Source organism: Thamnophis sirtalis, unplaced genomic scaffold, assembly GCF_051295495.1.
Source record: "Thamnophis sirtalis isolate CommonGarterSnake01/CBP01778 unplaced genomic scaffold, rThaSir2_p1.2 scaffold_2, whole genome shotgun sequence".
In the NCBI taxonomy this organism is placed as follows: domain Eukaryota; kingdom Metazoa; phylum Chordata; class Lepidosauria; order Squamata; family Natricidae; genus Thamnophis; species Thamnophis sirtalis.
In genome coordinates this window covers 36,214,752-36,233,831 of record NW_028261382.1, presented here as the reverse complement: position 1 = coordinate 36,233,831, position 19,080 = coordinate 36,214,752, and the positions used below count along the sequence as shown (strand labels likewise).

General features: G+C 49.7%; 1 protein-coding gene across 9 annotated transcripts in view; it reads left to right on the top strand.

Annotated features, from left to right (window-relative positions):
* The window catches only part of ZNF618 (zinc finger protein 618), a 43,922-nt gene extending 29,744 nt beyond the window's left edge, over positions 1-14,178 (top strand). For 8 of the 9 annotated variants that reach the window (XM_087704802.1, XM_087704803.1, XM_087704796.1 and 5 more), the window contains 7 exons: positions 690-779; positions 3,607-3,801; positions 7,214-7,297; positions 8,794-8,838; positions 9,197-9,274; positions 11,387-11,488; positions 12,554-14,178. In XM_087704802.1, the coding sequence (XP_087560928.1) occupies positions 690-779; positions 3,607-3,801; positions 7,214-7,297; positions 8,794-8,838; positions 9,197-9,274; positions 11,387-11,488; positions 12,554-14,067 (2,108 nt within the window). In that variant the 3' untranslated portion in view covers positions 14,068-14,178. The remainder of the gene's footprint in view (positions 1-689; positions 780-3,606; positions 3,802-7,213; positions 7,298-8,793; positions 8,839-9,196; positions 9,275-11,386; positions 11,489-12,553) is intronic. The other variant, XM_087704799.1, reaches the window with a different exon arrangement.
* The last annotated feature ends 4,902 nt before the right edge of the window (positions 14,179-19,080 follow it).

The following is a 19,080-nucleotide window of genomic DNA, read 5'->3' as shown; positions in this document are numbered from 1 at the left end:
CATTTCTTGCATATAATTCCCAAGAGAAATTCTATTTCCTCTTCGGTTATCTCTTTATCTCTTTAAAAAAGAGCCGAGGTGGCGCAGTGGTTAGGGTGCAGTACTGCAGGCCACTTCAGCTGACTGTTAGCTGCAGTTCAGCGGTTCAAATCTCACCGGCTCAAGATTGACTCAGCCTTCCATCCTTCCGAGGTGGGTAAAATGAGGACCCGGATTCTTGGGGGCAATATGCTGACTCTGTAAACCGCTTAGAGAGGGCTGAAAGCCCTACGAAGCGGTATATAAGTCTAACTGCTATTGCTATTGCTATCAACCACTTTTGGATATTCTGCCAGTATGTTTTGGCTTTTTGGCATGACCAACACATATGATAATGATGACCACCCCCTCGTAAGCACTAACAGGAGAGGGAATTAGCCTTGGCTGTCTGCGATGGCTTTGTACAGCTCACTCCCAAATGCTACCTCAGCAAAATGAAGTCTCGCCTTTCTCCAGGAAAGAGAGCTGGGGCAAAACAGACCGAACAGTTACCATGAAGGCCCCCTTGGTCAAGGAAACTTGGGATTCATCTTAGGAGGCCATGTGGGAAAGGCCCACCCTGCTATGTTCTGAATTGCAATCCATGTTTGGGTCAAGGGTTTTGGGGGAAAACCTTTCCTGCTTCCAAAAACTCTTTTCTTGCTTTGTAGAAACGGGGAACTATACCTGCGAATTCTGTGGCAAGCAGTACAAGTACTACACCCCTTACCAGGAACACGTGGCCCTTCACGCACCAATCAGTGAGTATCCAGCTGTGACACGGCAGCCGGGGAGAGCCTGGGATCCAGGATCTTTCAAGGCAGAGTCCCATTGCACAACCAGAATGGCCACCAGGGTCAGACCAGCACTGGCATCTCTTCCTGATAGCTGTACTTTGGGGATAAGCCTCGAGAGGAGGAGATGTTCATATTTCAGTGCAAATATTCAGGCCAGGCTGCCTATAATTGTTAATACTATATGATACCATAAATAAAATCACACCTGTATTTTGCAGTTTGCACATTTTTGGCAATGTAGATTTTTTTTTCATCTGGACCCATCCCCTGCTTATGGCTTAATATAAGATGCTGTAGCTGTTTCTCTCAGTGAATTGAAATATTCAAAAGTGTGTGGGGGGCCCCATCTGCTTACTGGTTGCAGCCCCCGGCTTCCAAGGACCGGCCCCTTGGTCCCAGTCTCCCCCCTGCACCTGCTCCTAGTAAGGTGGGTGAGCTGACTGTCTCTGTCCTCCATCACCTCTCCGGGAAGGCCACCCTTTGCTCCGCTGCCCTCTGGATCTCCAAAAGCCTGCTATAATTTTGTTTTCAATTGCACCGGTTGAAAGCCCCAGAGGTAGGACAGGAAGGCATCCTTCAGCTCAAGCATCTAGTCCTCATTGCCCCAGGCAGTGCGTAGCCCCATGACAAACAGTCCCCTCCATGCCCCTTTTGGTTCATTGAGGTCGGGGGCCATCGCCTCATTCCAGTGGAAGCAAATTATGCTAATTTCCCGAGGGAAGACAGACTTTGGCCTGTCCTGAATTGTTTTGAGAGGGAGAAGGGCATCTTCCCCTTCATGTCTGCCCCTCAGCAGGTGGGTCTTTTTTCTAGCCTGAACAGCCCCAGCCCTGTAATCTGGGGGATTTTTGTGGGCAAGCACTGCTGCATAGTCTTCTTAGGGGAAACTGGTGGTGTCAAATTCAGTGTATCCTTTGTCCTTCTTACGCTGCGGAGAAGATTCCCTGTAGCCTCCTAGAGACGAACGGCATTTAAATATAATAAATAAATAAATAGTCATTTGCCTTGATTGGGGCTGAGTTTAATGTGCCCTAAGCCATTGGAAAGTGGGATCGTGGAGATCAACCACTCCCTGGCCTAGAGGTCTTCATTAGCTTTCGTGTGGTCAACGGCCATGGACATACCTGTTGAATTAGACCTCTTCTTCCTCTTGTCCTTCCTGTTAGGATTGCAGCAAGTGTCCCCCCCGCCCCCCCCCCCCCAAATTCCCCTAATAGTTGCAATGCCAGTTTGGTGCAAAGACTTTGCTGGAGCCCCGTTGTTAAGCAGGAAGGGACGCAAGAGGCAGCAGTGACTGGGCTGGCTGCCCACGTCACTCACCTCATTGCTCTTCCACCTGGCAAAGGGTGGACATTCTAGGCGGTGTGCCAGAAAGTTTGGGGAAGTGGGGGGCATTGTTGCATTGTTTACACTGATATTTCCTGCCCAGTCTGTGGTTTCAAGGAATTAGGGCATCTCTAGTAGCTTTTTTTAAAATAAAGAACAAATACCATCACAAGGTGAATTTGTATTTGTCTTTTATTTATGGTTTCTTTGGAGGGGAGGGGGGAATCATGATGCAGTGGGTAAGGGTCTGATTAGAATCCAGATCGCATTACAGAGTGGGGAAGTTGTGTGGGGAAAATTGGGTGAGGCAGTATTGTCCATGTAGCCTAAAGAAATGCAAGATATAAATAACTGAAAATACTAAATAATGTGTTGAAGGGTAGAATGTCACACATTTTATTATTATTTTTATTTTCATCATATGTGTGCGCCTTGATTGGAGCAATAAATGATAGAATAATGAAATGAAAAATGTCCCTGTGCAATTGTCTTCCATGTTCAGTTCAGTTTATTAAATTTATATGCCGCCCTTTCCCCCCGAAGGGGACTCTTAATTAGATGTGGCAGTAAATGAACACTTAATTATAAATGGACACTCCTAAATTATACATCCAGATATTTCACCTTCAGACAAACAGAATTAAAAATTTGGTTCAGACAAACTGTAGGGAAGGAAGAAAGGAAGGAAAGGAAGGAAGGAAGGAAGGAAGGAAGGAAGGAAGGAAGGAAGGAAGGAAGGGTAAAGTCAGTTCATGTTTCTGATTGATGGGACCTCAAAGGAGCGAGTTGGCACATGAAGTTGTTTTCTAGATGGGGACCGAGAAGCCTGATTTTTTTAGGATTTCTGTTTGGCTAAAGAAATCTTAATTCTTTGGGTCAAATGTATATTGATGATGAAAGGACATAGATTTGAATGGGGTGGTTTTGGAGAAAAGCACTTCCTTTCATTCTTACTGTGATTGTCCATCACAGCAAGCCCATGCCTCAAGATAACCTTCTCTTTGTGAGAGGCCTTTTGCTGGGTGCCACCATGTTGTGTCCATTTTTATTACAAGCAGGGCCTTTGGGCAGCTGTTTCAGTGTAGTAGGAAAATGTTTCATTTCTTTGCTTTACCAGTTAATTATCACTAAGGCTGGCATGGGAGGTTTTGAGCTGTGGAAGGCGAGAGATGCCCCCTCTCCAAAGGGCACTTGCCCCCTTGGCCAGAAGGTCTTGTGGGGGTCAGGCAGGGGCTGTGCAGGTCACAGTAAAGCTGACCGAAATTAAAGAAGCCAGAAATTCAAACCCCCTGTGTCGTACTTGAAAATTTACAGCGGAGCAGGTGGGAGGCTCCAATGGGGTCCAGTTACATAAAGTAGGGGGAGCGTGGACTTCTTGTAGAGAGAGGGGGAAGCACCCTGGCAGAGGCAGGTTCTGGGCACTGACTTCTCTATCCCGGCACTAGTTCTGAGTGTTCATATCCAGAGTACTCTCGATCTCCACTCTTCGTGGCTGTGAAGACCCAGACGAGCCAATCGGGCAAAAAAACACCGACGGCGCCTATAATCCGGTGCTCCACCCTCCTCCACCGCACTCCCTCTGGTATCCCACCGGCGGCGTCCCCGTCACAGACGTTCCGCGCTCCAAATTCTGGATCCCCAGGAAGCAAGGCCACCACAGGTACTGATCATGCTTTCTATCATCCCAATTGATTAAGTCCCCCCACCCCCGACTGTCTGTGCGCCCCCAGGCCCCAAAGGGGATGGCACCGGTGGTTCCCGGGGGAGGCGTGACCTTATGGGAGGAGCCCAGAGCCCCCGAGAAGCACCCGAGAGAGCCTGGCTGAAAACATCTTTTAGGAATACGGGCAAAGGATGGAGGAGCAGACTGAAGAAAAAGCATCATTAAATTGAGTGAGGGTGGTAATATCTCATGAGTTTATACAGCTCTGTCTTGAAGTTATTTTGATGTCAACTATTATTTTTATTGGAAAAAAGAACAGAATACTATTAGATTTCCTTTTAGTTTAGTGTTTTGTACTTTAAAAAAATTAAAAAAACCTAAAGATTTGCTGGCTAAGACGCTGAGCTTGTCGATCAGAAAGTATGGCAGTTCGAATACCTAGCGCCGCATAACGGAGTGAGCTCTCGTGAACTTGTCCCAGCTTCTGCCAATGTAGCAATTCGAAAGCACGTAAAAAATGCAAGTAGGAAAATAGGAACCACCTTTGGTGGGAAGGGAACAGCGCTCCGTGTCCCTTTGGTGTTAAGTCATGCCGGCCACATGACCACGGAGACATCTTCAGACAGCGCTGGCTCTTCGGCTTTGAAAGGGAGATGAGTACCGTCCGCTAATGCAAGGGGAACCTTTACCTTTTAAGGATTTGCTAAACCTTGAATGCCATTTTACAATGTTCAACTGGAGGCATTTATTGTGGATTATGGGATTTTTTAAATCTTTATATAATTTTTTACTGGCCTTTTTGTCTAGCTGTTCACGAAAGGCACTATGTGCTTGTATTTGGTATTATTTTAAAAGCCTTTTTGACCCTCCTTGTCCCACCGAACCTCTTCCCCACAAACCAATCCAAAATTGGTGGCATGAAGACGCATGAGTGGCATGGTAGATGAAGAAAGAGAGGTGGGGCTTGGTGAGGATGGCTTGATCCTCTCCTCTCTGGATGTTAATGGGGGGGGGGGGGGCTTGCCACTTGGGTTGAGGGCTGTGAAAGGCCTTTTCTCTTGTTTAAGTTGCTCCTTCAGCGACAGGGAGGCTTTGTGGCGAGGTGGTGTCTCAGCAGGTTCCCACTGGTGGGCAGAGCAGAGCAAGGCAGAGGGAAATCTTTGTGGGTGCGTGGAGAGGCCCCCGTGCCTGTGATTCAGAGCCTTCTCTCTTGCCTGGTAAACCATTGAGATGGAGTGCAGGTCAGCTTTTCTGCCAGTTCCTAAGACCGCTCGGCATCTGGGCTCTTCCCATACTTACTGTTGGTGAGCCTGGCGGCTGGCCGTTTCAAAGTCTCCTGCACTGGGCTGAATCCCAGCGGGCCTTTCGGCGGGCTGACCAGGGGCTCTCTGGAAGCCCCTGCCCTTCTGCAGGGATTGGGGTTGCTTTGGAAGGAGAAGGAAAACCTTGCTTTGGAAAAGCCTAGGGAAGCAGGAGGCTTGGCGGGAGGGTTTTGGCCACATTTCCCTGGGAACGAGAGACAAGGTGCAACATTGGGGGTGGTACAGTGGAGGGGGTGATGCATACAGTAAGAAGTGGAAGTCTTTAAGAAGATGTTGGAAAGCCATTTGTCTGAAACGGTATAAGGTTTCCTGCCTAGGCAGGGGGTTGGACTAGAAGACCTCCAAGGTCCCTTCCAACTCTGCTCTTGTATTGTGAGCCCCCGAGTATCTCCAAGCATCTGATGCCTTAAATGTGAAGGATCTTTCCTGACTGGAGCAATAAGGAGAGACTTGTGACTGTAGCCTTCGGATGCTGAAATCTTAAGCATGGGAGTGAGCCAGAATGTAATCATGCACCCCACAACTTTAGGTATCATTGGGATGTAAGTGAGGGCCCTGTCTCACTTGTCCCTCCGGCCTCACGTCTGTGCCAGAGAAGATGGGGGTGCATGAGCTGCCTTGGCGTATGGTTGTGAGAACACACTTTTGAGTCTCCTGCTTTGAGTCCTGTAGGGTACTTGCTCTTAAGAACACTCAGTCCTATGGCAATTCCCTTCGCTTGCTGGATTTCACAATTGCCTTATGAGAAAGTAGCTCCTTTCTGCCTGTCATAAGAGCCACCCCTGATCTGGTCCTTTGAACACACGACTTTAAAACCCTCCTAGAGGCTTTGCTCTCAGTACAGCCACCTCCCCACCTGTGGCAAGCCGCTATGCGAGGAAAACTCTTGTGCGACGCTGTCACAGCCGTACCTGGCCTGCTGGTGGACAGGCAGGTGATTTGGGCTGGTTGAGACACTCAAATTATTTCAGATATTTCTTATACGTTTGGCTGAGTGAAACGATGTCTTCAGAAAGGTGGACTTTGGGTGGATGAAGGGGACATCACCTCCCTGCTTTTGCGCCTAGACACGATTACGAATTGCATCAATCCATCGTTCCTTCCTTAGGATTAACGTTTAAACACTTACCTATTGATTTTATTGTTATGCTTTTAATCCGCTCAATCATGAGAAGCGCCTTGGGTTATGGCAAACTGAACGAATGGAGGGCCAGTACAAAAAGCCGAGGTGGCACAGTGGTTAGGCAGTGCAGCTGACTGCAAGTCTGCAGTTCAGCGGTTCTAATCTCACCGGCTCAAGGTTGACTCAGCCTTTCATCCTTCCGAGGTGGGTGAAATGAGGACCCAGACTGTGGGGGCGATATGCTGACTCTGTAAACCGCTTAGAGAGGGCTGAAAGCCCTATGAAGCGGTATATAAGTCTTAACTGCTATTGCTATTGCTACTGCTAAAAACGAGAGTATCGGGTCGACTTGAAGTGGGTCAGGATGGGAGGCTCCTATCACTTGGGCTGTGCATTTTCACACGGCACAATTGCACAAGCAGCCCAGTGTTGCTTGTGTGGGCTGTGCCGCTTGTGAAGGTAAAAACAGGGTTAGGGTAATGATGATTGCCATGCTGAAGTGGGGGGGGAAACGTAATTTTTTATCTGTTGTTGTTTTTATTTCCAGTACAGTTGCGCATTGTAAAATGATAGGCCTCTGCCGTTTGCCCCTTGAAGTTGGTTCAGGCTACCCAAGGGAGCTTCATCCGGCTGGTTCTCGTGGGTGGCATTATGTCTTTAGCAGAATCTTCAGCTGCTGAAGACTCTGGTATCATTTCCTAGGCCAGTGTTTCTCAACCTTGGCAACTTGAAGACGTCTGGACTTCAACTCCCAGAATTCCCCAGCCAGCGAATGCTGGCTGGGGAATTCTGGGAGTTGAAGTCCAGACGTCTTCAAGTTGCCAAGGTTGAGAAACACTGGCCTAGGCTGTTGAAGCAGCCCGAGAGAGAAACCCCTCTGCTTCTCCTGCTCCCCACCTGATGGGCCTCCTTGGGATCAACGCTCACCAGCCCCTTCCTCTCTTTCCTTCCTTCTCTCACCCAGTAGAAAGCGCTTTCAGCCGAAGAGTGGAAAGCAAACTGCAAAACAACTTCGAAGAAACTAACAGCAGCTCACAGAACTCCAGTGGTGAGTACTTACCCTTCCCTGGACACCACCGGGCAGTGTTGCAATTGTCCCCTTCCTCCCCGCAGGATGAACAAAAGAGCTATAATCTGGGTCTGGACTTAAAGGGGGCCCAGGGCAACAGGGTGAGGGACACGCCTGGTTCCTTGGCGTTCCTTTCAGTCACCGATGTCGTTGTCCGGGACTTTCTCTCTTTCTCAATCTGGCCAACTGCTGGCTCGGTGGATTTATTAAAGTTGGAGGCTCTGAACAGCTCACAGTATAATCAAGTAGATTTCAATAAAGGGCGAATGGACACTGCTAGAAATAACACGGGGGAGAGGAAGGTGACATTCAGACACTCCTTTCCAGAACGCAGATTCAAAAGGGGGACGTCTTGAAGTCCTCTGCATTAGGAGAAGCCTCTTCAAATGCAGAATAGTCTCTTGGCTGGGCTACCGGAGGTCTCCGGGCATGGGGGAGAAGTCTCAGCAGCTTCACTGTTGCCCTCCACAGTAGTAATGATGCTGCCCATAGCATTAAGCAGAAGACAGCAGCTTGCAAGGCTCGGTAAGGAGGCTGTGTTTCTTCACAGTGAATGTGTGACACAGTGGTGCAATTTGCTGGCCCGAGAGGTGTGGTGTGCCCCGTTGGCTTAGGGCCTTTTGTACGTATCAGTCAAAGATTCTTGGCAGAGTTATCTGGAAAAAAAAAGCTGCTCAGGGTCATCTGAGGCATGAAATAATCCCGCATTTGATAAATACTGTATTTTTCAGAGTATAAGACGCACCAAGGTTTTGAAGAGGCAAATTAAAAAAAAAAAGTTTTTCCACTCTGCAGATCTCCCAAAAATGGCCCGTTTATAAGAGCCGGGGTGGCGCAGTGGTTAAATGCAGCACTGCAGGCTACTTCAGCTGACTGCAGTTCTGCAGTTCGGCTGTTCAAATCTCACTGGCTCAGGGTTGACTCAGCCTTCCATCCTTCCGAGGTGGGTAAAATGAGGACCCGGATTGTTGGGGGCAATATGCTGACTCTGTAAACCACTTAGAGAGGGCTGAAAGCCCTATGAAGCGGTATATAAGTCTAACTGCTATTGCTATTGATCTTCCCCCCCCCCCACAAAAAAGGGGCGTGATAGCCTTTAGGAGGCTTGCAGAGTGCTCCTGGGGTTTTGTTGGGGGGAAACGAGCAAAAAACAGCCCATTTTTTGCTCATTTTTGCCCTCCCCAGCCCCCAGGAGCACTCTGCATGGTGAAGGGGGAGGGGCTTCAGGAGGCAAAAAAAAAAGGCTGTATTCGGTGTATAAGACGCACCCAGATTTCCAGCCTCTTTTTTCAGGGAAAAAGGTGCGTCTTATACTCTGAAAAATACGGTCGGTAAGATAAAACCAGTCACTTCCTAAAGTGTACAGTTCTTGGTGGTTTGGGGGGGGGCTTATTGCTCTTAGGTCCCCAGCGTAGTGCTTGGCATTCCTCATGGGAGGGAACTCTTCAATGTCTGCCTCTCTTTCTTTTTTGCAGAAACAGCCAGTCCTCTGGTTTCAAATCCTTTGCCGCTTTTGCAAAGTAAGTGTGATGGACATCTACACAGCCGTGTCTGGTGTGTGTGTGTGCGTGCACCCAGCTCTTAAATTATCCCCTCCCCGCCCAATACAGATCTTTAATTAGTATTACTTCCGGTCCTGATTTGCACCCGTTATCCTGGGTATAGCTGGTTGCTCTTCCGTTCACGTAGAGCCGAGTCCTCTAAGATCAGTGTTTCTCAACCTTGGCAAACTTGAAGATGTCCGGACTTCAACTCCCAGAATTCCCCAGCCAGCGAATGCTGGCTGGGGAATTCTGGGAGTTGAAGTCCAGACATCTTCAAGTTGCCAAGGTTGAGAAACACTGCTCTAAATGCTCTTTCTTGGCCTCCCTCTTCTAGAGCCGTACACCTGTGGGGCCTGTGGCATCCAGTTCCAGTTTTACAACAATCTCCTTGAGCACATGCAGTCTCATGCAGGTAAGTCTCTTGGTTGTGCCAAACGCCCCCCAGCCCCCAAATGCACAGGGAACCTGCAGTTTGTTGGCATAGTCTCAAGTTTCAAGTTTATTAGAATTTGTATGCCGCCCACTCCCAGGGGACTCTGGGCGGCTCACAACAGACGAGAAACATTACAATTTAAAAATAGAAATAAAAATAAAAAATACAGTATTAAAATTCACATCACCCATTCCATCTAAGCGGGGCTGGATATCAATCAACAGCCCCAGGTCTGCTGGAACAGCCAGGTCTTGACGGCTTTACGGAAGGCCGGGAGAGTGGGTAGGGTCCGGATCTCTGCAGGTAGATCGTTCCACAGGGCCGGAGCAGCAACAGAGAAGGCCCTCCCCCGGGGAGTCGCCAGCCGGCATTGTCCGGTTGACGGCACCCGGAGGAGGCCCAACCTGTGCGACCTTGTAGGTCGTTGGGAGGTAAGTGGCAGGAGGCGGTCTCTCAGGTAGCCAGGTCCTAAACCATGAAGGGCTTTAAAAGTAACGACTAGCACCTTGAAGCGCGTCCGGAGACCAATGTTGGTCTCTCTCTTCTCTGGAAAAAGTGTGTTTCCTTTTTCTGTAACCAAGGGCGATCCAGCAGCGTGGCTGTTGCTACCTGACATAACCTGTCAGAAGCTCCAACCTTTGATGGATGGGCTTAGTTTGAGATTTGATAAAAGAAATGATCCTGACTGGGGTTTTTTTTGGGGGGGGGGAAATGGGCAAGCAAATACAGGTGTTTTGTTGGGAGGGAAGATCGGGACGGAATGGTTACTAACTGGCAGAAACCCCTCTTGGGAAAAGTGCCGCCTCTAAGACGGGGCAAGCCTCGGAAATGTTAGGATGCCATCATATTAGGGGGTGGGTGAGAATTGAAACTTGCAGTTGCCCCCCATGTTGCACTTTCCCCCCTTTGACTTCAAGCAAGTATAGCAAAGTATGGATTTAAATATTGCCACGAGTGGGATAGCACACGCCAGTCTGTCTACATTAAGCGTGTTCAAAGTTGGGAACTTTTAAGACTTGTGGACTTCAACTCCCAGAATTCCCCAGCATGGGGAATTCTGGGAGTTGAAGTCCACAAGTCTTAAAAAGTTCCCAAGTTTGGACACCCCTGGTCTACATCTTTTTTGGGGGGGGGAATTGTAGAGGAGAGCCCAAGGTTTTCTTCGGGAACCAAAAGATCACGTTGGGGAACAATGATTTATTATTTATTTATTTATTAAATCGATTTATAGGCCGCCCAATCCTGGAGGACTCTTCTTACATCAAAAGAAAGAAGAAGAATAAAAAATGACAATAAAAACATGTTAAAAACAATACATATACATTCATTACGATCGGGGCTGGACCTCAACAATGAGGTCAACAGCCCCAGGCCTGCTGGAATAGCCAGGTTTTCACAGCTTTTCTGAAGGCCATGAGAGTGGGCGAGGTCCGGATTTCTGGGGGTAGCTGGTTCCAAAGCTCGTTCCAATGATGAGCAAACCAGGGTGGGAGGGCAGACTTTAGCAAGCAAATTGGGGTCACCAAGATAGCTTTACCTGCTCTTTTCCTGGGTGGCCCTAAAGTAAAACTACAATCTCTGTTGTGATTCTGGAGGGCACGGTGTAAGGATTCCTGTCTCTCCCTTCAATGCGTCTGAATCTCTCAGGATAATTGTGTGGTTTTTTCACCAGCAAGACACTATGTGCTTCAAGTATGTCTTTAGTGTGGAAAACTCACATTTCAGGGAAAGTCAGACAAAACAATAAGCCTGTCATTGCTGGAATATGTGGCACGTGGTGGTGCAGGCCTCTGTTACAGATGTTTGCCAAGAGCTCATTTCCATTCCCAGGGAGCATGGGCAAGTTTGCCTCCGCGTGGCCACCGCTTGCCCTCGGTCAAGGCAATCGGAAGGGCTTGTGGTCAAAGGCAGCCTCGGGCCTCGCGTGGTGGAAGCTGCCCAGGGAAGCCGAGGGCATCGGCTTCTGCTGGGTTTCGTGACTCGGGGAGGTATTTTCGGTTGTGCGACTTGGGAAGCCTGCACTGAGCCGCTTCTCCCCGAGGCAGAGCGAGTGCAGTCACTTCCTGTCCTCTGTCCTTCTTTGTCCTTCAGCTGACAATGAAAACAACATTGCCTCAAACCAGCCCAGGTCACCTCCAGCGGTGGGGGAAGAGAAGTGGAAGCCTCAGCCGCAGAGGAACAACTCCAACAATAGTAGGTGTACTATGCGACAAACACTTCAGGAGGAGGAGGAGGAGGAAATGGGCCAGCTGGTTTCTGCGCTGCCCTCCCTCCCGAGTAGCATCATGCTGAAACCCAAGGAATCCAGATGGGCTCCCAGCATCCCTTCTTCTCCGTGTAGGCCAGCATGCAGAGGATACCGGCATGGCCCCCGCCCCCGTTTCCCTCTGAAAGTCTAAAGCAAGGGGTGTCCAAACTTGGGAACTTTAAGACTTGTGGACTTCAACTGATAAAGAACCCCAGTTAAGGCTTTTTAAGAGGCATGGGGATTTATTGGAAAAACAATTACATCCTCTCCCATGGAATATTTCCTTTTTCTTCATGCCAGAGGCAATGGAGGTATTTTTGCTAGTCACAAGGGCATGTCACTTCTTCTTTTTTTTAAAAAAAATATATATATTTCTTAGCTTTTATTAACTACCGCAGTGGTTCCCAAACTTGGCAACTTTAAGACTTGTGGACTTCAACTCCCAGAGTTCTCCAGCCAGAAGAGCTAGCTGGAGAATTCTGGGAGTTGAAGTCCACAAGTCTTAAAGTTGCCAAGTTTGGGAACCACTGAACTACCGTATGATGCACCTTTTTTCCCTCGAAAAAGAGGGTAAAAATCTGGGTGCATCTTATACACTGAATACAGCAATTTTGGCTTCCTGAAGCCCTGCCCCCTTTGCAGAAATGGCCATGCATAGCCTTCAGGAGACTTGCATGGGGGCTGAGGAGGGCAAAAACGAGCAAAAAATGGGCTGTTTCTACACCCCCCAAGCCCCCAGGAGACCTCTATAAGCCTCCTAAAGGCTATGCATGGTCTTTTTTTTTGAAAAAAACAACAACACGGGGCCATTTTCAGGAAAAACGGGACATTTTTGGGAGGTCTGCAGAGTGCCAAAACTTTTTTTTTTTAAATTTGCCTCTTCAAAATCCTTGTGTGTCTTATATTCCGGTGCGTCTTATACTCCGAAAAATACGGTAATAATTGCAACTGATTTGCAATCCACAAACCTCACTGCCCTTTGCAAACCTTTCTGTCTTCCTTGTCTGCAGCATCAGCTGGCAGCTCCCTTCTGAACAGCCCGATCCCGGAGAAGGAGCGGCAGAACATAGCAGAGCGGCTGCTGAGGGTGATGTGCGCTGACCTGGGGACGCTGAGTGTGGTGAGCGGCAAAGAGTTTGTTAAACTGGCGCAAAGTCTTGTTGACAACGGTGCTCGCTACGGCGCTTTCTCTGTTACGGAGATCCTTGGCAACTTCAACACGCTGGCCCTCAAGCACTTGCCCCGGATGTACAACCAGGTGAAGGTGAAGGTCACCTGCGCTCTTGGAAGCAATACCTGCTTGGGCATCGGCGTCACCTGTCACTCGCAGAGCGTTGGCCCCGATTCCTGCTACATCCTGACGGCCTACCAGGTGGAAGGCAGCTGCATCAAGAGTTACGTCCTGGGGATCAAAGGGGTGGACATTCGCGACAGCGGGGATTTGGTCCACCACTGGGTGCAAAACGTGCTCTCCGAGTTCGTTATGTCCGAGATCCGGACCGTGTACGTCACGGACTGCAAAGTGAACTCCTCCGCGTTCTCCAAGGCGGGCATGTGCTTGCGCTGCTCTGCGTGTGCCTTGACCTCCGTAGTGCAGAGCGTGCTTAACAAGCGCACCCTCCAAGCCCGCAACATGCACGAGGTCATTGAGCTGCTGAATGTCTGTGAGGACCTGGCGGGATCCGCAGGGATCTCCAAGGAGACCTTTGGCTCCCTGGAGGAGACCTCCCCTCCCCCCTGCTGGAACTCCATCACGGACTCTCTGCTGCTGGTCCACGAACGCTACGAGCAGATCTGCGAGTTTTACAGCCGGGCCAAGAAGCTAAACCTCATCCAGAACCTCAACAAGCACCTGCTGAGCAACTTAGCCGCCATCCTGGCTCCGGTGAAACAAGCCGTCATCGAACTGAGCAACGAGAGCCGGCCCACCTTGCAGCTGGTGCTGCCAACCTACGTGAAACTGGAGAAACTCTTCACCTCAAAGGCCAACGACGCGGGCATTGTCAGCAAGCTGTGCCACCTTTTCCTGGAAGCCCTGAAGGAGAACTTCAAGGTGCATTCAGCTCACAAGGTAGCTATGATCCTGGACCCTCAACAGAAACTGCGCCCGGTGCCCCCTTACCAGCACGAGGAGATCATCGGCAAGGTGTGCGAGCTGATCCACGAGGTGAAGGAATCTTGGGCCGAGGAGCCCGATTTTGAGCCCGCCTCCAAAAAATCCCGGACCCCCAGCGAGAGTTCTCCGACTCGGGAGGAAGACCGCTCGGGCAAAAGCGAGGTCTACGATTACTTGCAAGAGCCCCTTTTTCAGGCGGCCCCGGACCTCTTCCAGTACTGGTCCTGTGTGACGCAGAAGCACACCAAGCTGGCCAGGCTGGCCTTCTGGCTCCTGGCAGTGCCCGCTGTGGGGGCCAGGAGCAACTGCGTCAATATGTGTGAACAAGCCCTCCTGATTAAGAGGCGCCGACTGCTGAGCCCCGAGGATATGAACAAACTCATGTTCTTGAAGTCCAACATGCTTTAAAACAAGGTGTTGGGGGTGGGGGGTTTGTGGGAGGGGGCACACGCCCTTCCAGAACACTGTTCCAAATCCAGAATCCACTGTGGACCTCATTCGGAACGCCCTGGGAAATTTTTTTTTAAAAAAGTGCTTTTGATACACATATTGATACCTCTAAGATCAGTGTTTCTCAACCTTGGCCAACTTGAAGATGTCCGGACTTCAACTCCCAGAATTCCCCAGCCAGCATTCGCTGGCTGGGGAATTCTAGGAGTTGTAGTCCGGACATCTTCAAGTTGGCCAAGGTTGAGAAACACTGCTCTAGATTGATATGTATATAAAAAGCTCGGTGGAAGGGAACGCGGGTGAGAAGCACACCTATTGCCAGAAATACACTCCTTCCTCTTAGGTTTCCGTGTGAACTTGATAAAACCTCACGTTTCCAAGGGGGCAGGCCAGTTAGCCCGGGGTCTTTTAGGCAGCTGAGTTTCTAAATTAACTTGAATGGTTGTTTTCATGGTTACTCTTCTTCAGAAATAACCCACCCACTCGCCCAGCCCACCAGCCAACTTTGTGTTTTCCTTCCCCTCTGATGCCAGGCTTACAGGCAGCCTTGCCAATTATTTGGCCACACTGGAGGGCTCCGAGCCGCGCGTCCCCACGGGGGGCATTTAAGATTTCCTCTTGGCGACATAGAACACGTCACATTTGCAGGCAGCTCTCTCTCAGAAATCTCCCGGTCAGGAACGGAGACTTGGAGGGAATTAAAAAGAAAAAAATGATCCATTGATTTTGATACCAATGACTACTCTTAAGGTGGGGAAAAAAGGGTGTGTGTGTGATTAAAACCTGAAAGAATATTTTGCAGAAAACAGTACATAATCCTCCTGTTAAAAGTCCCTGCTAGCTGCTCGGTCTAAACTGGGTGGTCTTTGGGTTTCGGTCCGTTGGTTTGGGGAGGCCTTTTGTGTCCCCTTAGAAATGCCGGCCATAAAAACATCGGTAGGAATCCCTGCTCCACACCTGTCCATCTCCCAACCTCCAGAGACCTTTTGCTCTGCAAGAACGATTTTTTATTTTAATACGCGTGTCCACGTTTCCACCTTTCAGAGCAATAGTTGACTCAAGGCTAGTTGTCCTTTGAGCACCGCGTTTCTGGCTCCGCTCTTGCTGGCGAGGAGGCAGAAGGTAAGCGCAGAGTGGAGGTGCTGGGATTCTGATGACACACCTGTTCTGGGACCTGGGTTGCACCTGGTGGTGGTGGTGATGTTTTATTTACAATACAATACAAGAGCAGAGTTGGAAGGGACCTTGGAGGTCTTCTAGTCCAACCCCTTGCCTAGGCAGGAAACCCTATACCGTTTCAGACAAACAGCTATCCAACATCTTCTTAAAGACTTCCAATGTTGGGGGATTCACAAGTTCTGGAGGCAAGTTATCCCATTGGTTAATTGTTCTAAGTGTCAGGAAATTCCTCCTCAGTTCTAAGTTGCTTCTGTCCTTGATTAGTTTCCACCCATTGCTTCTTGTCCTACCCTTAGGTGCCTTGGAGAATAGCTTGACTCCCTCTTCTTTGGGGCAACCCCTGAGATATTGGAAGACTGCTATCCTGTCTCCCCTAGTCCTTCTTTTCATTAAACTAGACCTACCCAATTTCTGCAAACGGTTCTTCATATGTTTCAGCCTCCAGTCCCCTAATCCTCTTTGCTGCTCTTCTCTGCACTCTTTCTAGAGTCTCCAAATCTTTTCTACATCGTGTCCTCCAAAACTTAATGCAGTTTTAGGCAGACCCCAAGCTGCAGCATCGGTCAGTTGGCGGCTACTGGAGGCTGGGTGCCGCTTTCTCACATGGTGGTTTTTTCCTTCTTCAAAGTATTGTTGGCCAGAGGAATGGAAGGGATTTCCCAGTCTTGCCTGCTGCCTGTAGAGGTCCTCCTCATCCTGCCAGCAGCAGAAGGGATGATGCTCCTTGTGGGGTGGGGCACACACCGCCTGGCCCTCGGTTGAGCCATCCCGGCGTGGCCTAGAAGAGACCTGCCCCATTTCTCTTCCCTTTCATGCCTGCTCTCCTCCTTCTGTCAGCTGGTTGTTGGAGACCCCTGAATGGGGCTTAGACTGTGTGGCTGTCCGTATTCCAGCCCTGCTCCCCCCCACTGCAGTGGATCCCACTGTGCATTTGCTGCCCCCCATTCAACACTAAGGGGAGGGGGATGGTGTGGGTCATTTCCCTCTGAGGGCAGTTTGGGGGCTGCCCCTTTCCACATTGCACATCTAAGCTTTAAAGTCTGCATTGACCAGGCAGAGTCTCCGGCAGGAGGCCATTGTGATCTTTGGTGAGATTTAGATGATTTGTAACTCTTACTAAGCTGTGTTCGTAACGCAGATACCTGGACTGGGCCTCTCGTGGGAGGGTTTTTGAATGCCTTTCTCCTGCTGGTCTCTTCTTCATGTTCCTTCCCTTTCCTCCCCTGCACACTGGGGTTCCTGTGAGCATAGGGTAACTCTTTGAAAGCTATTAAATTGAAGCATAAATCTAATCTCCCAAGAACAATTGTTCACACTTTTAAATCTGCCTCAGGTAGGTTTTCTCATAGACCTGGGGATTACAAACTTTCATACTCAAGAAATGGACACCTAGCACAATAAATACGAAGATAAGAGGAATACCATCCTGAATTTTTGGAATTATTTTAAAATTCCTAAATTCTGACTTTGTTTTTATTTATGTTTTTATTTTTTGGGCAAGAGAATGAAAGGCATGACAGTTGCTCACAAGTAACTCACTGTGTTTGGGGGTGGACAGGCATGGCCTCCTCCCTCGTGAATCCTGAGACTCCAGGGATGTGCTGGGAGAGAACTTGGGGAGCGGGGAGCCGTCAGATGTACAAGGAAGCCCCCTAAGGGTAACTCTCAAGCTAATTAGGTTTTTGTGCTAGAACGGCAACGGAGGGGATGCAACAACTTCACAAGCAACAGGAATGTCAAGGTAGGAGAATATCCGGGCAGATTTTTTGTGCATACTGAGGAAGAAGCTGGGAGAAAGCCAGAATTGGGGGCAATGGTGTGGGAAACTGTTAAGGTTGTAGAGAAATTAGATCCGCTTTTGCCTTTGGTTTGGGAATGGGAGTGGGGAGTCGTTTCGGTCCCGTTGCCAGCATCTCTAACAAGGAAGCCTGGGGGCCGCCTCCTAAGGGGTGGCCCCACTTTCAGCAGTCATGGTTGCGGTCTGAAGCGGAGGAGCTGAATGCCCAGAGAAGTGGGCTCGCTCGCAGCCACCGAAAGGGTCTCTCTGTAGGGGCGGCCGGCCACATCTACGTCTCTTGTGCTGTGGTTTTAGGCTCCTGTGCCCCACATGCCACTGCCAAGAGGAAGGCTGCCTCAACCGTGCCCTGGGCATCCAGCGGAGGCTGCCCACCTCTGCTTCTCAAAATAGGGGAGTCCGTGTCACCGTGAAGGACTTAGGAGAGGTGGCAGAAGTCCTGTCCCCTTCTTCTCTCCCTCAGGCAGACGATTTCCAGAGTGTGGTGAGTTTTTTAAGCACACGCATTTTCTAAGATGGAAAACGACCACTCCTCTAAGAGGTTGAAGGGTGCTTGCCTCAACAGTTGCCCACTCAAGGGCTGAAGCTGCTGCCCGTTGTCTTTAGCGTGGGAAGAGGGGAGAACCTCAGTGGGGCCACAGGGCAGTGGCGCAGGGTAGGAGGGCGAAGGAACTTTCTTGGGTTCTGGAAAAGGCTTGAAGCAGTTCTCGTGGGCATGGGTTCAAAGGATGAGGGGAGGCCTCCTCCTGACCAATGCCAGCTTGGATAAATGACCCCTCTCCACATTTTCTACCTCTTTGGTGTTTCTCGAGAGCTTCCTCTGCCAACTGTTGTCCCAAGGGGGCGGGGTGGGTTGTTAGTCTTTGCCCACTTGGATACGAGTCAACCCGTTGTTGATCATTTCCATGGTGTGGAGGTTAAAACTGTGGCACACGTCAGCAAGAGCTGAAGGCCGCCTGTCCCGCCTGTGAATTGGGATGGTGGTGCGGAAAGGCCCGATGAGGCCTGGCGTAGGGGAAAAAAGCACGCGCGTTTCCACCCGCCTCGGGTAGCTTGGCGTTCCTGGCAATACGAGATGCTTCCCGAGACTGGCATCACTGCTACCTTGGAGAGTTGCATCCATCCTAAACGTCATCTTGGAAAGAAAAAAAAAAGATAACAGAAGAATTTTAAAAAGTATATACAAAAATAAAAAAAAAATATTTTTAGGCCAGAGTTTTCTACAGGTATTAATGAATATTTTTCTTAATCCTCATAAGTTTTACTGTGTTTAATATTTCTTAATACCGGTAGCATTAATTTATACTTTTGTAGCGACACACTATTTTTATAAAAACGCCACCACTTGGCTTGTCTTCGTGATGAGGGGGGGGGGATTGTGTGAGGGCAATGTGCTGACCCATGTACTGTATTTAAAAAGAGAAAAAAAGTTATCTACTGTCACGCTTGCTGTGTGTTAATAAACAAAAAGGAAACTTGTGCAGCGTTGCATCTTCTGTGCTGGGGACGGAAGGCCAGGCCAGGAAGGCGGTGGGGAGGGGGACACCTGGGAGAACCTTGAAGGCAGAAGCCGGCCTTGCAGGGGCTCCTGGGCTGCGTGGGTGGTGGGCGAGGCTGTGGGGAGACTAGCTGGCTCTAAAGGCCCTTTGGGAACGGGGCCTCAAAGGCCGAAGGGGCCTGGCAAAAGAGGAGCCAAGCGAGGTGGGCTTTAGGTGTGCGTAGATGCGGCCTAGAACTGTGATGGGGCACATGCGCCCTTGCCAGCTGCTCTTTGTGGGCACTGGAGCACAGCCTGACAACGGGCCGAAAAATGGGCAAAAACCGGGGCATTTTTTGGTTGCCAGCCAGCTGGTCTTTGTGGGCACCAAAGCTCCAGAAAACGGCCTGCAACAGCCCGCTTTTTGACCATTTTCAGGTCGTTTTTTGGGGCCAGAAAATGGCCAAAGAAACAGGACAGCTGGTGTGTGGGGGGGGGGTCCCCGTCCCACACGCATGCG